The sequence below is a fragment of the Mesoplodon mirus genome (assembly GCF_964341445.2).
Source record: "Mesoplodon mirus genome assembly, chromosome: 7".
NCBI classification, from domain to species: Eukaryota; Metazoa; Chordata; class Mammalia; order Artiodactyla; family Ziphiidae; genus Mesoplodon; species Mesoplodon mirus.
Window position 1 is genome coordinate 81940450 of NC_138983.1, and position 16033 is coordinate 81956482.

General features: G+C 43.0%; 2 protein-coding genes across 2 annotated transcripts in view; one reads left to right on the plus strand and one right to left on the minus strand.

Moving 5' to 3' along the window:
- The window catches only part of LOC309808830 (forkhead-associated domain-containing protein 1-like), a gene marked incomplete at both ends in the record, with an annotated part of 1104685 nt that overhangs the window by 1045572 nt on the left and 43080 nt on the right, over window positions 1-16033 (minus strand). The window lies entirely within an intron of this gene.
- Window positions 1-16033, plus strand: part of LOC309808008 (forkhead-associated domain-containing protein 1-like) — a gene marked incomplete at both ends in the record, with an annotated part of 79556 nt that overhangs the window by 40608 nt on the left and 22915 nt on the right. The window contains 2 exons of the mRNA XM_082628017.1: window positions 4929-5038; window positions 8134-8370. Coding sequence (XP_082484143.1) covers window positions 4929-5038; window positions 8134-8370 — 347 coding nt within the window. The remainder of the gene's footprint in view (window positions 1-4928; window positions 5039-8133; window positions 8371-16033) is intronic.

Genomic DNA, 16033 nt, shown 5'->3' on the forward strand with positions numbered 1-16033 from the left:
GTGAGGACACAGCAGGAAGGTGGCCGTCTGCAAGCCAAGGAGAGAGTCCTAACCCTGCCCACACCTTGATCTTGGACTTCCAGCCTCCAGAACTGTGAGAAAATGAATTTCTTTTGTTAAGACCTCCTGTGGTGTTTTGTTATGGCAGCCCCAGCTAACTAATATAAAGTCCATCCAGTATTGGAGAGGATGATGCAAGGCTCTGAATACCAGGAGACAAGAATCAGTGGGGCCATCTGGGAGACTGGCTACCACACCCTGAAAGGTGTAGATCTTGAATGTGCTCACTGAGTTTTGCCAGTCGTGCACACCTATGTAACCCAAATTCCTATCAAGATATAGAACATTACCATCACCCCAGAAAGTTCCCTCATGTCCCTCCCCAGTCAATTCCCAGCCCCAGGCCCCAGAGGCACCCACTCTTCTGAATTCTTTTCCCGCCATGGATTAGATATTCCTGTTCTAGAATCTCAAGTACACAGAACCATGTAGTACATGTTCCTTTGTGGAAGGCTTTTTTCACTCAGCATAGTATTTCTGAGATTCATTCATTTTGTTGTATGCATCATGTTCTGTCTTATGAACATATATACAGGGTTTTTGGGTTTTTTTTTTTTTTTTTTTTTTGCGGTATGCGGGCCTCTCACTGTTGTGGCCTCTCCCGCTGCGGAGCACAGGCTCCGGAAGCGCAGGCCCAGCGGCCATGGCTCACGGGCCCAGCCGCTCCGCGGCACATGGGATCCTCCCAGACCGGGGCACGAACCCGTATCCCCTGCATCGGCAGGCGGACTCTCAACCACTGCGCCACCAGGGAGGCCCGGGGTTTTTTTTTAATGTGTCCTTTGGACACATGGCACATGGGCTGTTTCTTTTCTTTTTTTCACTCCGCCATTTAAATTTTTCCACTGTAATCACTGGTTTCTCCAGTGCCATGCTGAACTTGGGGCTTCTCTGAAGGACTTGGATTCCCCCTGGAGAAATGAAGGATGAGTCGTATGGCTTAGAGTCCCTCACATCTACCTGGGCTCTATCTCCTCAGCCTCTCAGCCAGGTCTCATGTTTCCAAACGTTTGCCCTCGTTCCCCTGACACTCTCGCCATCCTCAGAAAAGGACTTTCATCTTCCCGTGTCATGGGGAGTTCCTTTGTGTCTGGGCCTCTCTACTGCACGCTTTAGAGAAAACTCTGTGCTCCAGTCCTCCATGCTGTCTCTTGACAGAAAACACCTCTTTTTAAGGGTTCTGAGAAAGCTCTTTCCTCTCTTAGCAAAGCTGGGCTCTTCCAATTAAATTGGTTTACTGTTAGACTGTCACCTTGCTTTAGACTTGAAAAATTCTATTTGAAAACCCAAAGCCAAGGATTTATTTACTGCAGATCAGGTCAGGGTTTCTCAATCTTGGCACAGTGACAGGTGGGTCGCATAACTCCTTGTTGAAGGATCTGTCCTGTCCACTGTAGAGTGTTTAGCAGCATCCCTGACTCCTACCCACCAGAGATACCAGTAGCAACACCACCACCCCCCCTAACTGTGGTTCTCAAAAATGTCTCCAGACGTTGTCAAAAATGAAAACGTCATTTTGCCTGGGGGAAAACTCACCCTGTTCTAGTTAATACTCATCCTTCCTTTACCACAAGGCAATAAAACGTCAGCTCCAAGGCCAAATCTTAATGGCAAGAGCTCATGGGAGGTGGGGAAGAATTACTGAGAAAAGAAAATATGTGGAGTGACTTATTAAAATAGCATCTTGATTCATATATATATATATTTTTCCCAATAATAGGATCATATGAACCTAACATAGGTAACCTTTTTTTTTCTTTTTTTGGCCGTGCCGCTCAGCTTGCAGGATCTTTGTTCCCCAGCCAGGGATGGAACCTGTGCCCCCTGCAGTGGAAGCACAGAATTCTAATCACTGGACTGCCAAGGAATTCCCTACCTGATTTTTAAAATTCAGTAATATGTCATAAACATCTTCCCACTTCAATACATTGACTACATAGTGGTTAAAAGCATAGGCTCTGAATCCAACAAACTTAGGTTCATCCCTTGACTCTACCACTTACCAGCTGTGTGTCCTTGAGCAGGTGACTTGCCGTCTCTGTGCCTCATATCTCTCACGTATAAAATGGAGATGGGAATAATAATGCCTATCTCACTGGGTTGTTATGAAGACGAAATCGTATCCTGCCTGTAAGTGCTGAGCACAGCGCCTGGTGCATAGCGAACATTCAGTAAATATTAAAATATTTAATATTTTAATATTTAAATTTTAAATTTTACAATCTTAATAATTTAAATATTTTAAAATTTTAATATTTAAATTTTAAATATTAAAATTTAAAAATTAAGTTATTACCTAACCATGATTGTTATTTAACTTTTATTTACAACTCACAATGTCTGAAAGACACAGTTAAGGTGCACACATACTGCCCCTGGTGCAGACTGGTGATTATTGGAGCGCACCAGGACAGCTGGGGGTTGTTAAAATATTAAAGTAACTCCCCTGCCTTTTGGCCAACAGCTCATGCCCGAAAATTCTTAAAGTGCCTGCGTCCCCATATCCACCGTCCCACCGCCCCAGCCCTCCCAACTCTCCCTGGGGCTTCTCCCCACTGGGACCTCCGAAGGATCCAGCAGCTAGAGTTAAGCCGGTTTGGTCATACATGGCCCTTAGGTTCTTTTTGATAAATAACAGTAGCCGGTAAAGAAGTTTGGGGCAGGTGAGGGGTAACTGCTCCCGCACCTCCCTGCCTGGGTGTAAGGAAAGCAAGTCTCAGAGCAAATTCTAGCCCCACAAAGACTTTGAGTAAACACACCTTCCCCAGTAAAGGGACCCCATCGATCAGCCTGTTCTGTAAGATTGATGAAGTCCCCCCTCCGGCCATCATCTTGCAGGGAAGCGTCCCTCAAGACAGCCACGACACGGTCGTAGAGGCAGCCGGAGTCACCCCTAGAGATGGCATCAGACGCCAGAACTCTAAGCTGAGACTGGACAGGGGCCCAGTTAGGGTCAGACCCCGAGGCCCTCCCTGGGGACACAGGCCAGTCAGTACCTTCCTCCAATGAGAGCCGATTTCTTGAGGAATCTGAAAACAGATCAACTCTTCCTCCTGAAAACTCAGTTTCCAAATTGAGATGCGCAATCAGTGTAAAATAAACCCCAGATTTCAAAGGCTTCATGCCTCGAAGAAAAAGAATATAAAATATCTCCATATTTTTTGTCGATCACGTGTTGAAATGATGCTTTTTAATGTATTGGGTTAAATAAAATTGATCATTAAAAGTTCCTCTCTTCTTTTTACCTTTTTAACGTGACTACGAGAAAATTGAAAATTGCATTCTGTAGCTCCCTTTATTTCTCTATCAGGCACTGCTGCTATAGTCAGTTAGGACTTAGCTGCTCAGGATCCAAGAGAGTCAGATGGGGGCAGTGAGCTTCAAATAAAAGTTTTCTAATCATGGACCTAGCTGGGGAGGTGGAGGGAGAGAAAATGGGCAGCTGCTGAAGTTCCAGGCCCTTGTGTTCCTCGTGCCCCAGGAAACACTGTGGCCAGGGCTGCTCATTCAACACGCAAGGCTGTGCATTCTCTGGGCACCACAGGCCATCAGCTATGTCCACTAGAGGTTCTGGGGTCCACAAACAGGTTTGAGACCTGGCTGGGGGGCAGGAATCTTTGACTCTAAAATGCATAAATAAAAAATACAGAAGCAAAATGAATAAATGATGAATGTCCACAAACATGACAGTGTGTGCTTCATTCATCATTAATGTTAATACTCATTAAAGTTTCATCACCACTGAAAACAATTTGTTCAGTTTCTCACTTCACAGGAAGATAAGAATGTGCAGTGACTGTCCAGAAACCATAGTCGCTTGGAAATTTAAAATATGCTGCTTGGGCCCAAGTGATCTCACACGTAGAATTATAGAAATCTTTACAAACGTTTCTACACCAATAAAAAGAAATGTATTCAGTGTTGATGTGAGTGAATTGCGAGATGTCTGATGTGATACAGAGTGGGGTCCCCAAACACAATGCCATAATCCCTGAAAGTCATATAAAAAGGCCTTGTAATACTGGGGTAAATAAGAAAAAATATAGGAAAGCTTAAATGTCTATCAAGTGGATCCTAGTTAAACACGTTTGGCACACTTGGACAATGGACCACAATGCTACCCTGGAAAAGAACCAAGTACAGCTACAAATACTGACATGGGGAGATGTTTTTGATATTGTTAGCTGAAAAGTAAGCTGGATAAGAATCTCTGTCATGTAAATGCATTTTTGTTTTTTGACAAGATATGACTGCAATAAAAAATATAGCTAATGTTTAGCGCTAAATGCGCTACATGAGGGGTCAGCAAACTTTTCCTGTAAAGAGCCAGATAGTAAATACTTTAGGACTTGTGGGTCACATGGTCTCTGCTGCAACTACTCAGCTCTGCCTTTGTAGCTGGAAAGCAGCCATAAATAATATGTAAATGAATCACTGTGGCTGTGTTGCAATAAAACTTTATTTACAAACATAGGCAGAAGGCCAGATTTGGCCGCAGGGCCATAGTTTGCCAACCCCTGCTCTATATCATTATTCTATTTAATCTCCAGATAGCCCTTTATAACAGAGACTATCAGGGATCCTGAATTATGTATGTGGAAACGAAGGCTTAGAAAGAGCAAATGACTTGCCCAAGGTCATCAGCTCTTATGCGGCATAGAAAAAAGTCTGGAAAGAGGCACACCACAGTGCATCAGTGCAGTTAACGCTGGGGAAGAGAAATGAGGCAGCTCTTACCCTTTCCAGTCCTCCTGTAATGCTTTCAGTGCATAAGTCTCATGAATGTGAAGGTTAATCTGAAAATATTCTTTAAGACTTTGGGGAAACTCACAGTCTCCTCTGCATTCTCTGTTGATCTTGTGTGTTAGTGTGGACCAACGCGGCGGAACTGTCGGAACAATCAGTGGCCGAGGAAATTCCTGGGGCAGAGCCCTACAGAGAAATTTTTGTGGACCAGGACCTGTCCCAGCACGATAAGGTGAGGGGTCTTGGGGAAGCACAGAGCTACAGCAGCAAGAGGGACCATGGAGAGATTGCCACTGCCTCTTGTTCTCTGTGTCTCAAGGACTGTCCCTTTTTCCTACTTCCAAGAAACCACCTCTTCCTCCCAAGACATTCAGCCAGGTTTGGCCACTGCTCATTTTATCCCAAATAACATCTACAACTACAAGGTACTGAGCACCTACTGTGTGCTGGGCCATGTCCTGTGCACTTGACATTTATTAGCTCGTTAATCTTCACCAACTTCAAACTAGATTTTATCAGCCTCACTTTGCAGATGAGGAAACTGAAGCTCAGAGAGGTTCAGTGATGTGTTCACGGCTGCCCAGTGCAAGGAGCAGTGTTAGGATTCAAAGCGAGGTCTGGTTAGCTTCTCAGCGGGTACTTCTAACTCCCACACAGTAATCACTTGGTCAACCTTCAGTGATGGAACAGTGACGCAAAAACACGTTCCTAGCAGGAGGAATTGAGCCCTGAAGTCAGGGAGGCGTGGGCCGAGAGACTCGTTAAAGAACCAGAGAGGTTTAAAGCAGGGATGTGAGCAGAACAGGTGGATTCAAGCCATCCTGGGAAGGGCCCAGGTCAATTTCTCCCCACTTAGACACGACTCGAAAGTTACTCTAAAAGAAGCAGTCTATAATATCTCGCTTTCCTTCAGGGCCAGGGCCTGCTCCTGCAGCAATTCTCAGAGTTTGTGAGGAGCAGACCTACCTGGGGTTCTTGTCAGACACGGAAATCCAAACCTTCAGGAGGCAGGGGGTTCCAACCCAGGCATCCTGGGACCAGACTCTGAAAAATGTTGCAGAAAGGCGAGAAGCCACGCTCAGATTCTGTATTTATCGCTGTGTAACAAGCCATCCCAAAACTTAGCGGCTTCAAACAGCAATTCATTATTCCCCAGAATCTATGGGTTGACCTGGAAGGTTCCTTTGCTCGCGTCCCCTGGCCTCACTCATGCGGCCTCAGTCAGCCGCTGGCTTGGCCAGTTTGGTGGTCGGTCTCCATTGGCCTCCTTCCCACATCTAGGGCCTCAGCCAGGATGCCTGGACTGGTGCGCCCCTTTGTGCATGTGGTTTTTCATCACAGCACGGTGGTCTCAGGGTTCCCAGGGGGCCAGAGCAGAAGCTGCACAGCCTGTAAGAACTTGCCTGGAGATCATGCAGCATCGCTTCCACTCCATTCCGTTGGTTAAAGCAAGTCACGGGGCCAGCCCAGACTAGAGGGTGGGGAAATAGACTGGATGGCAAAACTGCAAAGTATTTGTTGCCATTTTTCAACCTGCCTCAATTTTAACTCGGAAATATAGTGCAACCACTATAATTTTTTCTATTTATAGAAAATGTTTATAAGCCATTTATCATTTTTTCTATTTATAATAGAAAGAATTCTTTCTCTTTATAAGCCATTTCTACCCTAACTTGCCAGGACTCCTTCAAGTGACAATAAACAAATTAGCTTGAGGGGGAGCATCGATTAGCTCAACTTATTGGAAAATTTAAAGGGCCACTAGCTTCAGGTATGGCTAGATCCAGGAGCTTGAATAATGTCATCAGAACACCTCCTCACTACCAACCTCTCCCCTCTGTTTCCCTCAGAGTCTGGCTTTCTACATGACGCTGGCTTTGTGTGTCAGAAAAGACAAACTCAGGCAAACAAGCCTACATATTTAAAGTTTATGATCCAAAAGAAGGCAAGATGCTCTCCCTCTGTAATCGATGTGTGAAATCTCTGATTGACCAGCTTGGGCCACATGCACATGGGGAGGTGGGACAGGAAGGAGCAGGGCACATGACTGACAATCCTACCCAGACCCCATGGAAGGAGGAACGCTCCCTCCAGAAGGGCAAGGGGACCCTCACCAGGAAAGCAGAACCCACAGCTGTCCACTGCCCTCTGCAAACTTCTTATATTCCAGCACTGGCACGGGGCCTGGCACTTAGTTGCTGCCCGATGAATGTTCGTTGCATGAAAAATGAATAAGCACCTGGCTGATCATAACAGGGTGAAACAGGGGAAACTGCCCAGGAGTAGGGAATATGTCTGATGCTCTCTCTTGAAGTTTTGCCACCAACTTTCACAAGGACCCAAAGGAAGGCCCCTGGCAGCAGCTGGCAATGTCAGACAGGCTTTCTCATGAGCAAGACCCTGTCCTTCCCCAGGTCACGGAGCTAGCAGGTCGTGAGGCTGACTGGACGGCTCTCCTGGGAATGAGCTGGCCCAGAAATTGCCCATTTACCTCCTCCCATGACTGCTTTGGAAAAGGCCTCTGGGGAATTTTTTCTTCTTCTTCTTCTTCAGTTTTTCTGACATTTTATTGATAACGTCTGGTGAGAAGTTTGGGGGATTTTTTTTTCCTTTTTTGGAAAACCTAACCAATTCTTTGGCTGCAGAGCTTTTTCACTGGAGAGATGGAGGACAGGGTTAATTATACCTGTGGGTACAGTCTACCAGCAATTTTGTTTTTCCAGCCAAAAGTTTACATGAGCCCATGCAAATAAATCAGTATTCCTGTCTCATTTACTTTCCAGATTGAGTTACCTGGAAAAAATTCATACATGAATAGCCAAAAGAGGCAGGAAATATTAGAAGAGAGGAAAGGGAAAACAAATAGTTAAGAATGTTTTAAGTTAAAACAAATAACCCTCATTATAGGCAGAATGTGGTCAAACAGAATGTTGTTTTCCTAACTACCTTTCCTAGGTCCCCAGTGTGCTAGGCTGTATATTATAAATGAAAACACTCTAAGTAAACTTTCTAGCAACAAATGTTCCCAAGTGGGATGGTTGTTCTTAATATGAAAGTCTAATTCTCAGGGAAAGGAAAGTGTCCGTACCTGTGAGGTATAGACATCCATTACAGGAGTCTATATACAATTACCTCATTTTAACCCAATTCTTGTCTCTATGAGATTTTCGAAGTGACAGAGATAGCCTTGAAAGTCTGCCTTTTCCCTCCCTGCCTGCCCTCACCTTCCCAAAGAATGATACCATATTTTTCCTGTCTTTCTTTAAATGGGCTCAGCCTTACACCCAGACCCACACCTAGTAAATTTCCCATCTGGCCTCCACCCAGGATGAAATAATTCTGCTGCTGGGAAAAGAAGTCAGCCGTCTCTCCGATTTTGAACTTGAATCTAAATACAAAGACACCGTGATAGCAAGCCTGCAGAACCAAGTGGCCAACCTGAGCCAGAAGCTGTTGGAAACAGCTGCCTCCAGGCAGAAGGAGAGGGTGATCCCGCCCAAGTTTCAGGTTCTGCATGAAGAGGACGATGCCCAACAGAGAGAGATCCAGAGCTTGAAAAACCAGGTAGGGCTCAGAGACAAGTGGGTCGGGGCCTTGGGGTCACAACACAGGGTGACAGCTCTCAGGTAGAGCCTGGGGGGAGCCACCCGGGTAGTTAGAAATGGGCAGTGAGCACAGCATGGTGAGGAGTACAGTTCCAGGGAGTGCAGGGTTGGCAAGTTTCTAGCCTTGTAAGAACAATATTAGATTTGATTAAGTGCCTACCATGTTCAGGCCCCGGTGCAGGTGCTTTGGGTGCATTAGCTTATTTATTTATTTATTTATTTATTTATTTTATTTATTTAATTTATTTATTTATGGCTGCATTGGGTCTTCGTTGCTGTGCACGGGCTTTCTCTAGTTGCAGTGAGCAGGGTCTACTCTTCACTGTGGTGCATGGGCTTCTCATTTCAGTGGCTTCTCTTGCTGCAGAGCATGGGCTCTAGGCACGTGGGCTTCAGTAGTTGCAGCATGAGGGCTTCAGTAGCTGTGGCTCACGGACTCTAGAGTGTAGGCTCAGTAGTTGTGGCCCACGGGCATAGTTTCTCCACAGCATGTGGGATCTTCCTGGACCAGGGCTCGAACTCCTGTCCCCTGCATTGGCAGGGGGATTCTTAAACACTGCACCATGAGGGAAGTCCCCTCATTAGCTATTTAAACCTCAGTCTTCTGACACATGCCATTCTACAGATGAGGAGACTGAGGCACGCTCAGCGATGCCCAGGAGCTTGTTACAGCTTGCACAGCAAGTGAGAGACAGTGATGTGATTTGGGCTCAGCTCTGCCACCTTGTACACCTCATGCTTTCACACCCACTTTGCATTTCCACCCAACTCCTGTCGCTTCAGTGACCACTTCTCACACCCACCCGGACCCAGCCAGAAAGAGCTGGAGATGGGGAGAAGGAACCCCACAGTGTTCCAAACACTGAGGCCTTTATCAAACCCTGAAGGCAGCTGCTGGTTCATTTATAGGGAATTTCACCAAAAATTCTCCACCCAGAATGTCTGGATTTACCAGTCAACTTCCTTCCTCCTGAAACTAAATCCAAAAGAAAAAAAAAATTTTTCTTAAGTTTTAAAGAACTACTTTAAAATTGGCCACTGATCTGGTACGTAAATTATATCTCAACAACGTTGATAAAAAAGCAATTGGAAATTGATGAATTTTGGCCTCAGTGCATAATTCTGCTTAAAACCGTAGTCAGATTTGGTTCAACATGACGGAGTAGAAGGACATGCTGTCACTCCCTCTTTCGAGAACACTGGAATCACAACTAACTGCTGAACAATCATCGACAGGAAGACACTGGAACTCACCAAAAAAGATACCCCACATGCAAAGACAAAGGAGAAGGCGCAAAGAGACAGTAGGAGGGGCGCAATCCCAATGAAATCAAATCCCATCACTGCTGGGTGGGTGACTCACAAACTGGAGAACACTTATACCACAGAAGTCCACCCACTGGAGTGAAGGTTCTGAGCCCCACGTCGGGCTTCCCAACCTGGGGGTCCGGCAATGGGAGGAGGAATTCCTAGAGACTCAGACTTTGAAGGCTAGTGGGATTTGATTGCAGGACTTTGGCAGGACTGGGGGAAAGAGCGATTCCACTCTTGGAGGGCACACACAAAGTAGTGTGTGCATTGGGACCCAGGGGAAGGAGCAGTGACCCCATAGGAGACTGAACCAGACCTACCTGCTAGTGTTGGTGGGTCTCCTGCAGAGGCGGGGGGCAGCTGTGGCTCACCAAGGGACAAGGACACTGGCAGCAGAAGTTCTGGGAAGTATTCCTTGGCATGAGCCCTCCCAGAGTATGCCATTATCCTCACCAAAGAGCCCGGGTAGGCTCCAGTGTTGGGTCACTTCAGGCCAAACAACTAACAGGGAGGGAACCCAGACCCACCCATCAGCAGACAAGCAGATTAAAGTTTTACTGAGCTCTGCCTACCAATGCCACAGCCAGCTCTACCCACCACCAGTCCCTCCTATCAGGAAACTTCCACAAGCCTCTTAGATAGCCTCATCCACCAGAGGGCAGACAGCAGCAACAAGAAGAACTACAATCCTGCAGCTTGTGGAACAAAAACAATATTCACAGAAAGACAGAAAAGATGAAAAGGCAGAGGGCTATGTAACAGATGAAAGAACAAGGTAAAACCTCAGAAAACAACTAAATGAAATGGAGATAGGCAACCTTCCAGAAAAAGAATTCAGAATAATGATAGTGAAGATGATCCTGGACCTCAGAAAAAGAATGGAGGCAAAGATCGAGAAGATGCAAGAAATGTTTAACAAAGATCTAGAAGAATTCAAGTACAAACAAACAGAGATGAACAATACAATAACTGAAAAAAAAAACACACTAGAAGGAATCAATAGAATAACTGAGGCAAAAGAACGGATAAGTGACCTGGAAGACAGAATGGTGGAATTCACTGCTGCGGAACAGAATAAAGAAAAAAGAATGAAAAGAAATGAAGACAGCTTAAGAGACCTCTGGGACAACATTAAACACAACAACGTTCACATTATACGGGTCCCAGAAGGAGAAGAGAGAGAGAAAGGACCCGAGAAGATATTGAAGAGATTATAGTCAAAAACTTCCCTAACATCGGAAAGGAAATAGCCACCCAAGTCCAGGAAGCACAGAGAGTCCCATACAGGAGAAACCCAAGGAGAAACACACCGAGACACATAGTAATCAACTTGGCAAAAATTAAAGAAAAATTATTGACAGCAGCAAGGGAAAAATGACAAATAACATACAAGGGAACTCCCAGAAGTTTAACAGCTGATTTCTCAGCAGAAACTCTACCAACCAGAAGGGAGTGGCATGATATACTTAAAGTGATGAAAGGGAAGAACGTACAACCAAGATTACTCTACCCAGCAAGGATCTCATTGAGATTCGATGGAGAAATCAAAAGCTTGACAGACAAGCAAAAGCTAAGAGAATTGAGCACCACCAAACCAGCTCTACAACAAATGTTAAAGGAACTTCTGTAAGTGGGAAACACAAGAGAAGAAAAGGACCTACAAAAACAAACCCAAAACAATTAAGAAAATGGTCATAGAAACATACATATCGATAATTACCTTAAATGTGAATGGATCAAATGCTCTAACCAAAAGACACAGGGTTGCTGAAAGGATACAAAAACAAGACCCATCTATATGCTGTCTCCAGGCGACCCACTTCAGACCTAGGGACACATACAGACTGAAAGTGAGGGGATGGAAAAAGATATTCCATGCAAATGGAAATCAAAGGAAAGCTGGAGTAGCAATACTCATATCAGGTAAAATACACTTTAAAATAAAGAATGTTACAAGAGACAAGGAAGGACACTACGTAATGATCAAGGGATCAATCCAAGAGGAAGATATAACAATTATAAATATATATGCACCCAACATAGGAACACCTCAATACAAAAGGCAATCGCTAACAGCTCTAAAAGAGGAAATCAACAGTAACACAATAATAGTGGGGGACTTGAACACCTCACTTACACCAATGGACAGATCATCCAAAGAGAAAATTAATAAGGAAACACAAGCTTTAAATGACACAATAGACCAGATAGATTTAATTGATATTTGTAGGACATTCCATCCTAAAACAGTAGATTACACTTTCTTCTCAAGTGCGCACGGAACATTTTCCAGGATAGATCACGTTTTGGGTGACAAATCAAGCCTCAGGAAATTTAAGAAAATTAAAATCATATCAAGCATCTTTTCTGACCACAACGCTATGAGATTAGAAATGAATTACAGGGAAAAACCTGTAAAAAACACAAACACATAGAGGCTAAACAGTACGTTACTAAATAACCAAGAGATCACTGAAGAAATCAAAGAGGAAATCAAAAAATACCTTGAGACAAATGACAATGAAAACATGACGTTCCAAAACCTATGGGATGCAGCAAAAGCATCCCATAGTTCTAAGAGGGAAGTTCATAGCTATACAAGCCTACCTCAAGAAACAAGAAAAATCTCAAATAAACAATCTAACGTTACACCTAAAGGAACTAGAGAAAGAAGAACAAACAAAACCCAAAGTTAGCAGAAGGAAAGAAATCATAAAGATCAGAGCAGAAATAAATGAAATAGAAACAAAGAAACCAATAGCAAAGATCAATAAAACTAAAAGCTGGTTCTTTGAGAAGTTAAACAAAATTGATAAACCATTAGCCAGACTCATCAAGAAAAAGAGGGAGAGGACTCAAATCAATAAAATTAGAAAGGAAAAAGAAGTTACAACAGACACCGCAGAAATACAAAGCATCCTAAGAGACAACTACAAGCAACTCTATGCCAATAAAATGGACAACCTGGAAGACATGAACAAATTCTTAGAAAGTTATAACCTTTCAAGTCTGAACCAGGAAGAAATAGAAAATATGAACAGACCAATCACAAGTAATGAAATTGAAAGTGTGATTAAAAATCTTCCAACAAACAGAAGTCCAGGACCAGAAGGCTTCACAGGTGAATGCTATCAAACATTTAGAGACGAGCTAACACCCATCTTTCTCAAACTCTTCCAAAAAATTGCAGAGGAAGGAACACTCCCAAACTCATTCTCTGAGGCCACCATCACCCTGATACCAAAACCAGACAAAGATACTACAAAAAAAGAAAATTACAGACCAATATCACTGATGAATATAGATGCAAAAATCCTCAACAAAATACTAGCAAACAGAATCCAACAACACATTAAAAGGATCATACACCATGATCAAGTGGGATTTATCCCAGAGAGGCAAGGATTCTTCAATATATGCAAATCAATCAATGTGATACACCATATTAACAAATTGAAAAAGAAAAACCATATGATCATCTCAATGGATGCAGAAAAAGCTTTTGACAAAATTCAACTCTGATTTATGATATAAACTCTCCAGAAAGTGGGCATAGAGGGAACCTACTTCACCATAGTAAAGGCCATATATGACAAAGGCACAGCAAACATCATTCTCAATGGTGAAAAACTGAAAGCATTTCCTCTAAGATCAGGAACAAGACAAGGATGTCCACTCTCACTACTATTCTTCAACATAGTTTTGGAAGTCCTAGCCACAGCAATCAGTGAAGAAAAAGCAATAAAAGGTATCCAAATTGAAAAAGAAGAAGTAAAACTGTCACTGTTTGCAGATGACAGGATACTCTACAGAGAGAATCCTAAAGATGCCACCAGAAATCTACTAGAGCTAATCAATGAACTTGGTCAAGTTGCAGGACACAAAATGAATGCACAGAAATCTCTTGCATTCCTATACACTAATGATGAAAAATCTGAAAGAGAAATTAAGGAAACACTCTCATGTACCACTGCAACCAAAAAATACAATAGCTAGGAATAAACCTACCTAGGGAGACAAAGACCTGTATGCAGAAAACTGTAAGACACTGATGAAAGCAATTAAAGATGATAGCAACAGATGGAGAGATATACCATGTTCTTGGATTGGAAGCATCAATATTGTGAAAATGACTCTACTACCCAAAGCAATCTACAGATTCAATGCAATCCCTATCAAATTACCAATGGCATTTTTTAGAGAACTAGAACAGAAAAGCTTAAAATTTGTGTGGAGACACAAAAGACCCCGAATAGCCAAAGCAGTCTTGAAGGAAAAAAATGGAGCTGGAGGAATCAGACTCCCTAACTTCAGCCTATACTACAAAGCCACAGTAATCAAGACAATATGGTACTGGCACAAAAACAGAAATATAGGTCAATGGAACAGAATAGAAAGCCCAGAGATAAACCCACACACCTATGGTCAACTAATCTATGACAAAGGAGTCAAGGATATACAGTGGAGAAAAGAGAGTCTCTTCAATAAGTGGTGATGGGAAAACTGGACAGCTACATGTAAAAGAATGAAATTAGAACACTCCCTAACGCCATACACAAAAATAAACTCAAAACGGATTAGAGACCTAAATGTAAGACCAGACACTCTAAAATTCTTAGAGGAAAACATAGGAAGAACACTCTTTGACATAAATCACAGCAAGATATTTTTTGATCCACTTCCTAGAGTAATGGAGATAAATACAAAAATAAACAAATGGGACCTAATGAAACTTCAAAGCTTTTGCACAGCAAAGGAAACCATAAACAGGATGAAAAGACAACCCTCAGACTGGGGGAAAATATTTGCAAAGGAAGCAACTGACAAATGATTAATATCCAAAATATATAAAGAGCTCATGCAGCTCAATATTAAAAAAACAAACAACCCAATCCAAAAATGTGCAGAATACCTAAATAGACGTTTCTCCAAAGAAGATATACCGCTGGCCAAGAAGCACATGAAAAGCTGCTCAACATCATTAATTATTAGAGAAATGCAAATCAAAACTGCAATGAGGTATCACCTCACACCAGTTAGAATGGGCATCATCAGAAAATCTACAAACAACAAATGCTGGAGAAGGTGTGGAGAAAAGGGGACCGTCTTGCACTGTTGGTGGAAATGTAAATTGATACAGCCACGATGGAGAACAGTATGGAGGTTCCTTACAAAACGAAAAATAGAATTACCATAGGACCCAGCAATCCCACTACTGGGCATATACCCAGAGAAAACCATAATTCAAAAAGCCACATGCACCCCAATGTTCATTGCAGTACTATTTACAACAGCCAGATCATGGAAGCAACCTAAATGCCCATCGACGGACGAATGGTTAAAGAGGAAGTGGTACATATATACAATGGAATATTACTCAGCCATAAAAAGGAACAAAATTGGGTCATTTGTAGAGACGTGGATGCATCTAGAGACTGCCATACAGAGTGAAGTAAGTCAGAAAGAGAAGAACAAATATCATATATTAATGCATATATGTGGAACCTAGAAAAATGGTAAAGATGAACCAGTTTGCAGAGCAGAAATGGAAACACACATGTAGAGAACAAACGTATGGACACCAAGGGGAGAAAGCGGCAGGGGGTGGTGGTGGTGGTATGATGAATTGAGAGATTGGGATTTACATGTATACACTGATGTGTATAAAATGGGTGACTAATAAGAAAAATATAAATAAATAAACATTTTAAAAAAGGAGAGAGGAAAAAAAAAACCATAGTCAATGCTTGGGGGCCTTTGTTCTCTTGTTCTCTGTTTACTGTCTTTCCCTCTGTAACCGATTCTAGGTACACAGTTTCAATCCTAGAAATGGTGCTCTAGAAAGGACACAGATTGTGTATGGTGAACCTAGGAGATTCTAGCAGGAAACTGTAAGCTCCATGAAGGCAAAGGTTGGGCCCAGTAACCTTCTAGAACTCTGTTAGGACCGTGTCTGTTTGTCTGTTCTTTATTCATCCATCCACCCATCCGTCCATTAATCCAAAGAAATATTTTGGGGGGCCTATCCCGTGCCATGCCCTCTTCCAGGCTCTGAGAATTCAGCAGAGAACAAGACAGACATGATCCTTCCCCCTGTTATGCTCTAGTGAGGGAGACAGAAAAAACAAGTCAACAAATACATGCTCTAATATTTAAATGAACTAATGACTCTCCTTCAAACCTGGTTTTGAAAAAACAATGAAAGTAACAGGTCCTGTAGGAATTATTAGTGCAAACAGCTACCTTGACATGTAGCTGACACATTAATGAGCATCTTTTTCTTGAACTGAACCCAATTTTGCTGAAATATT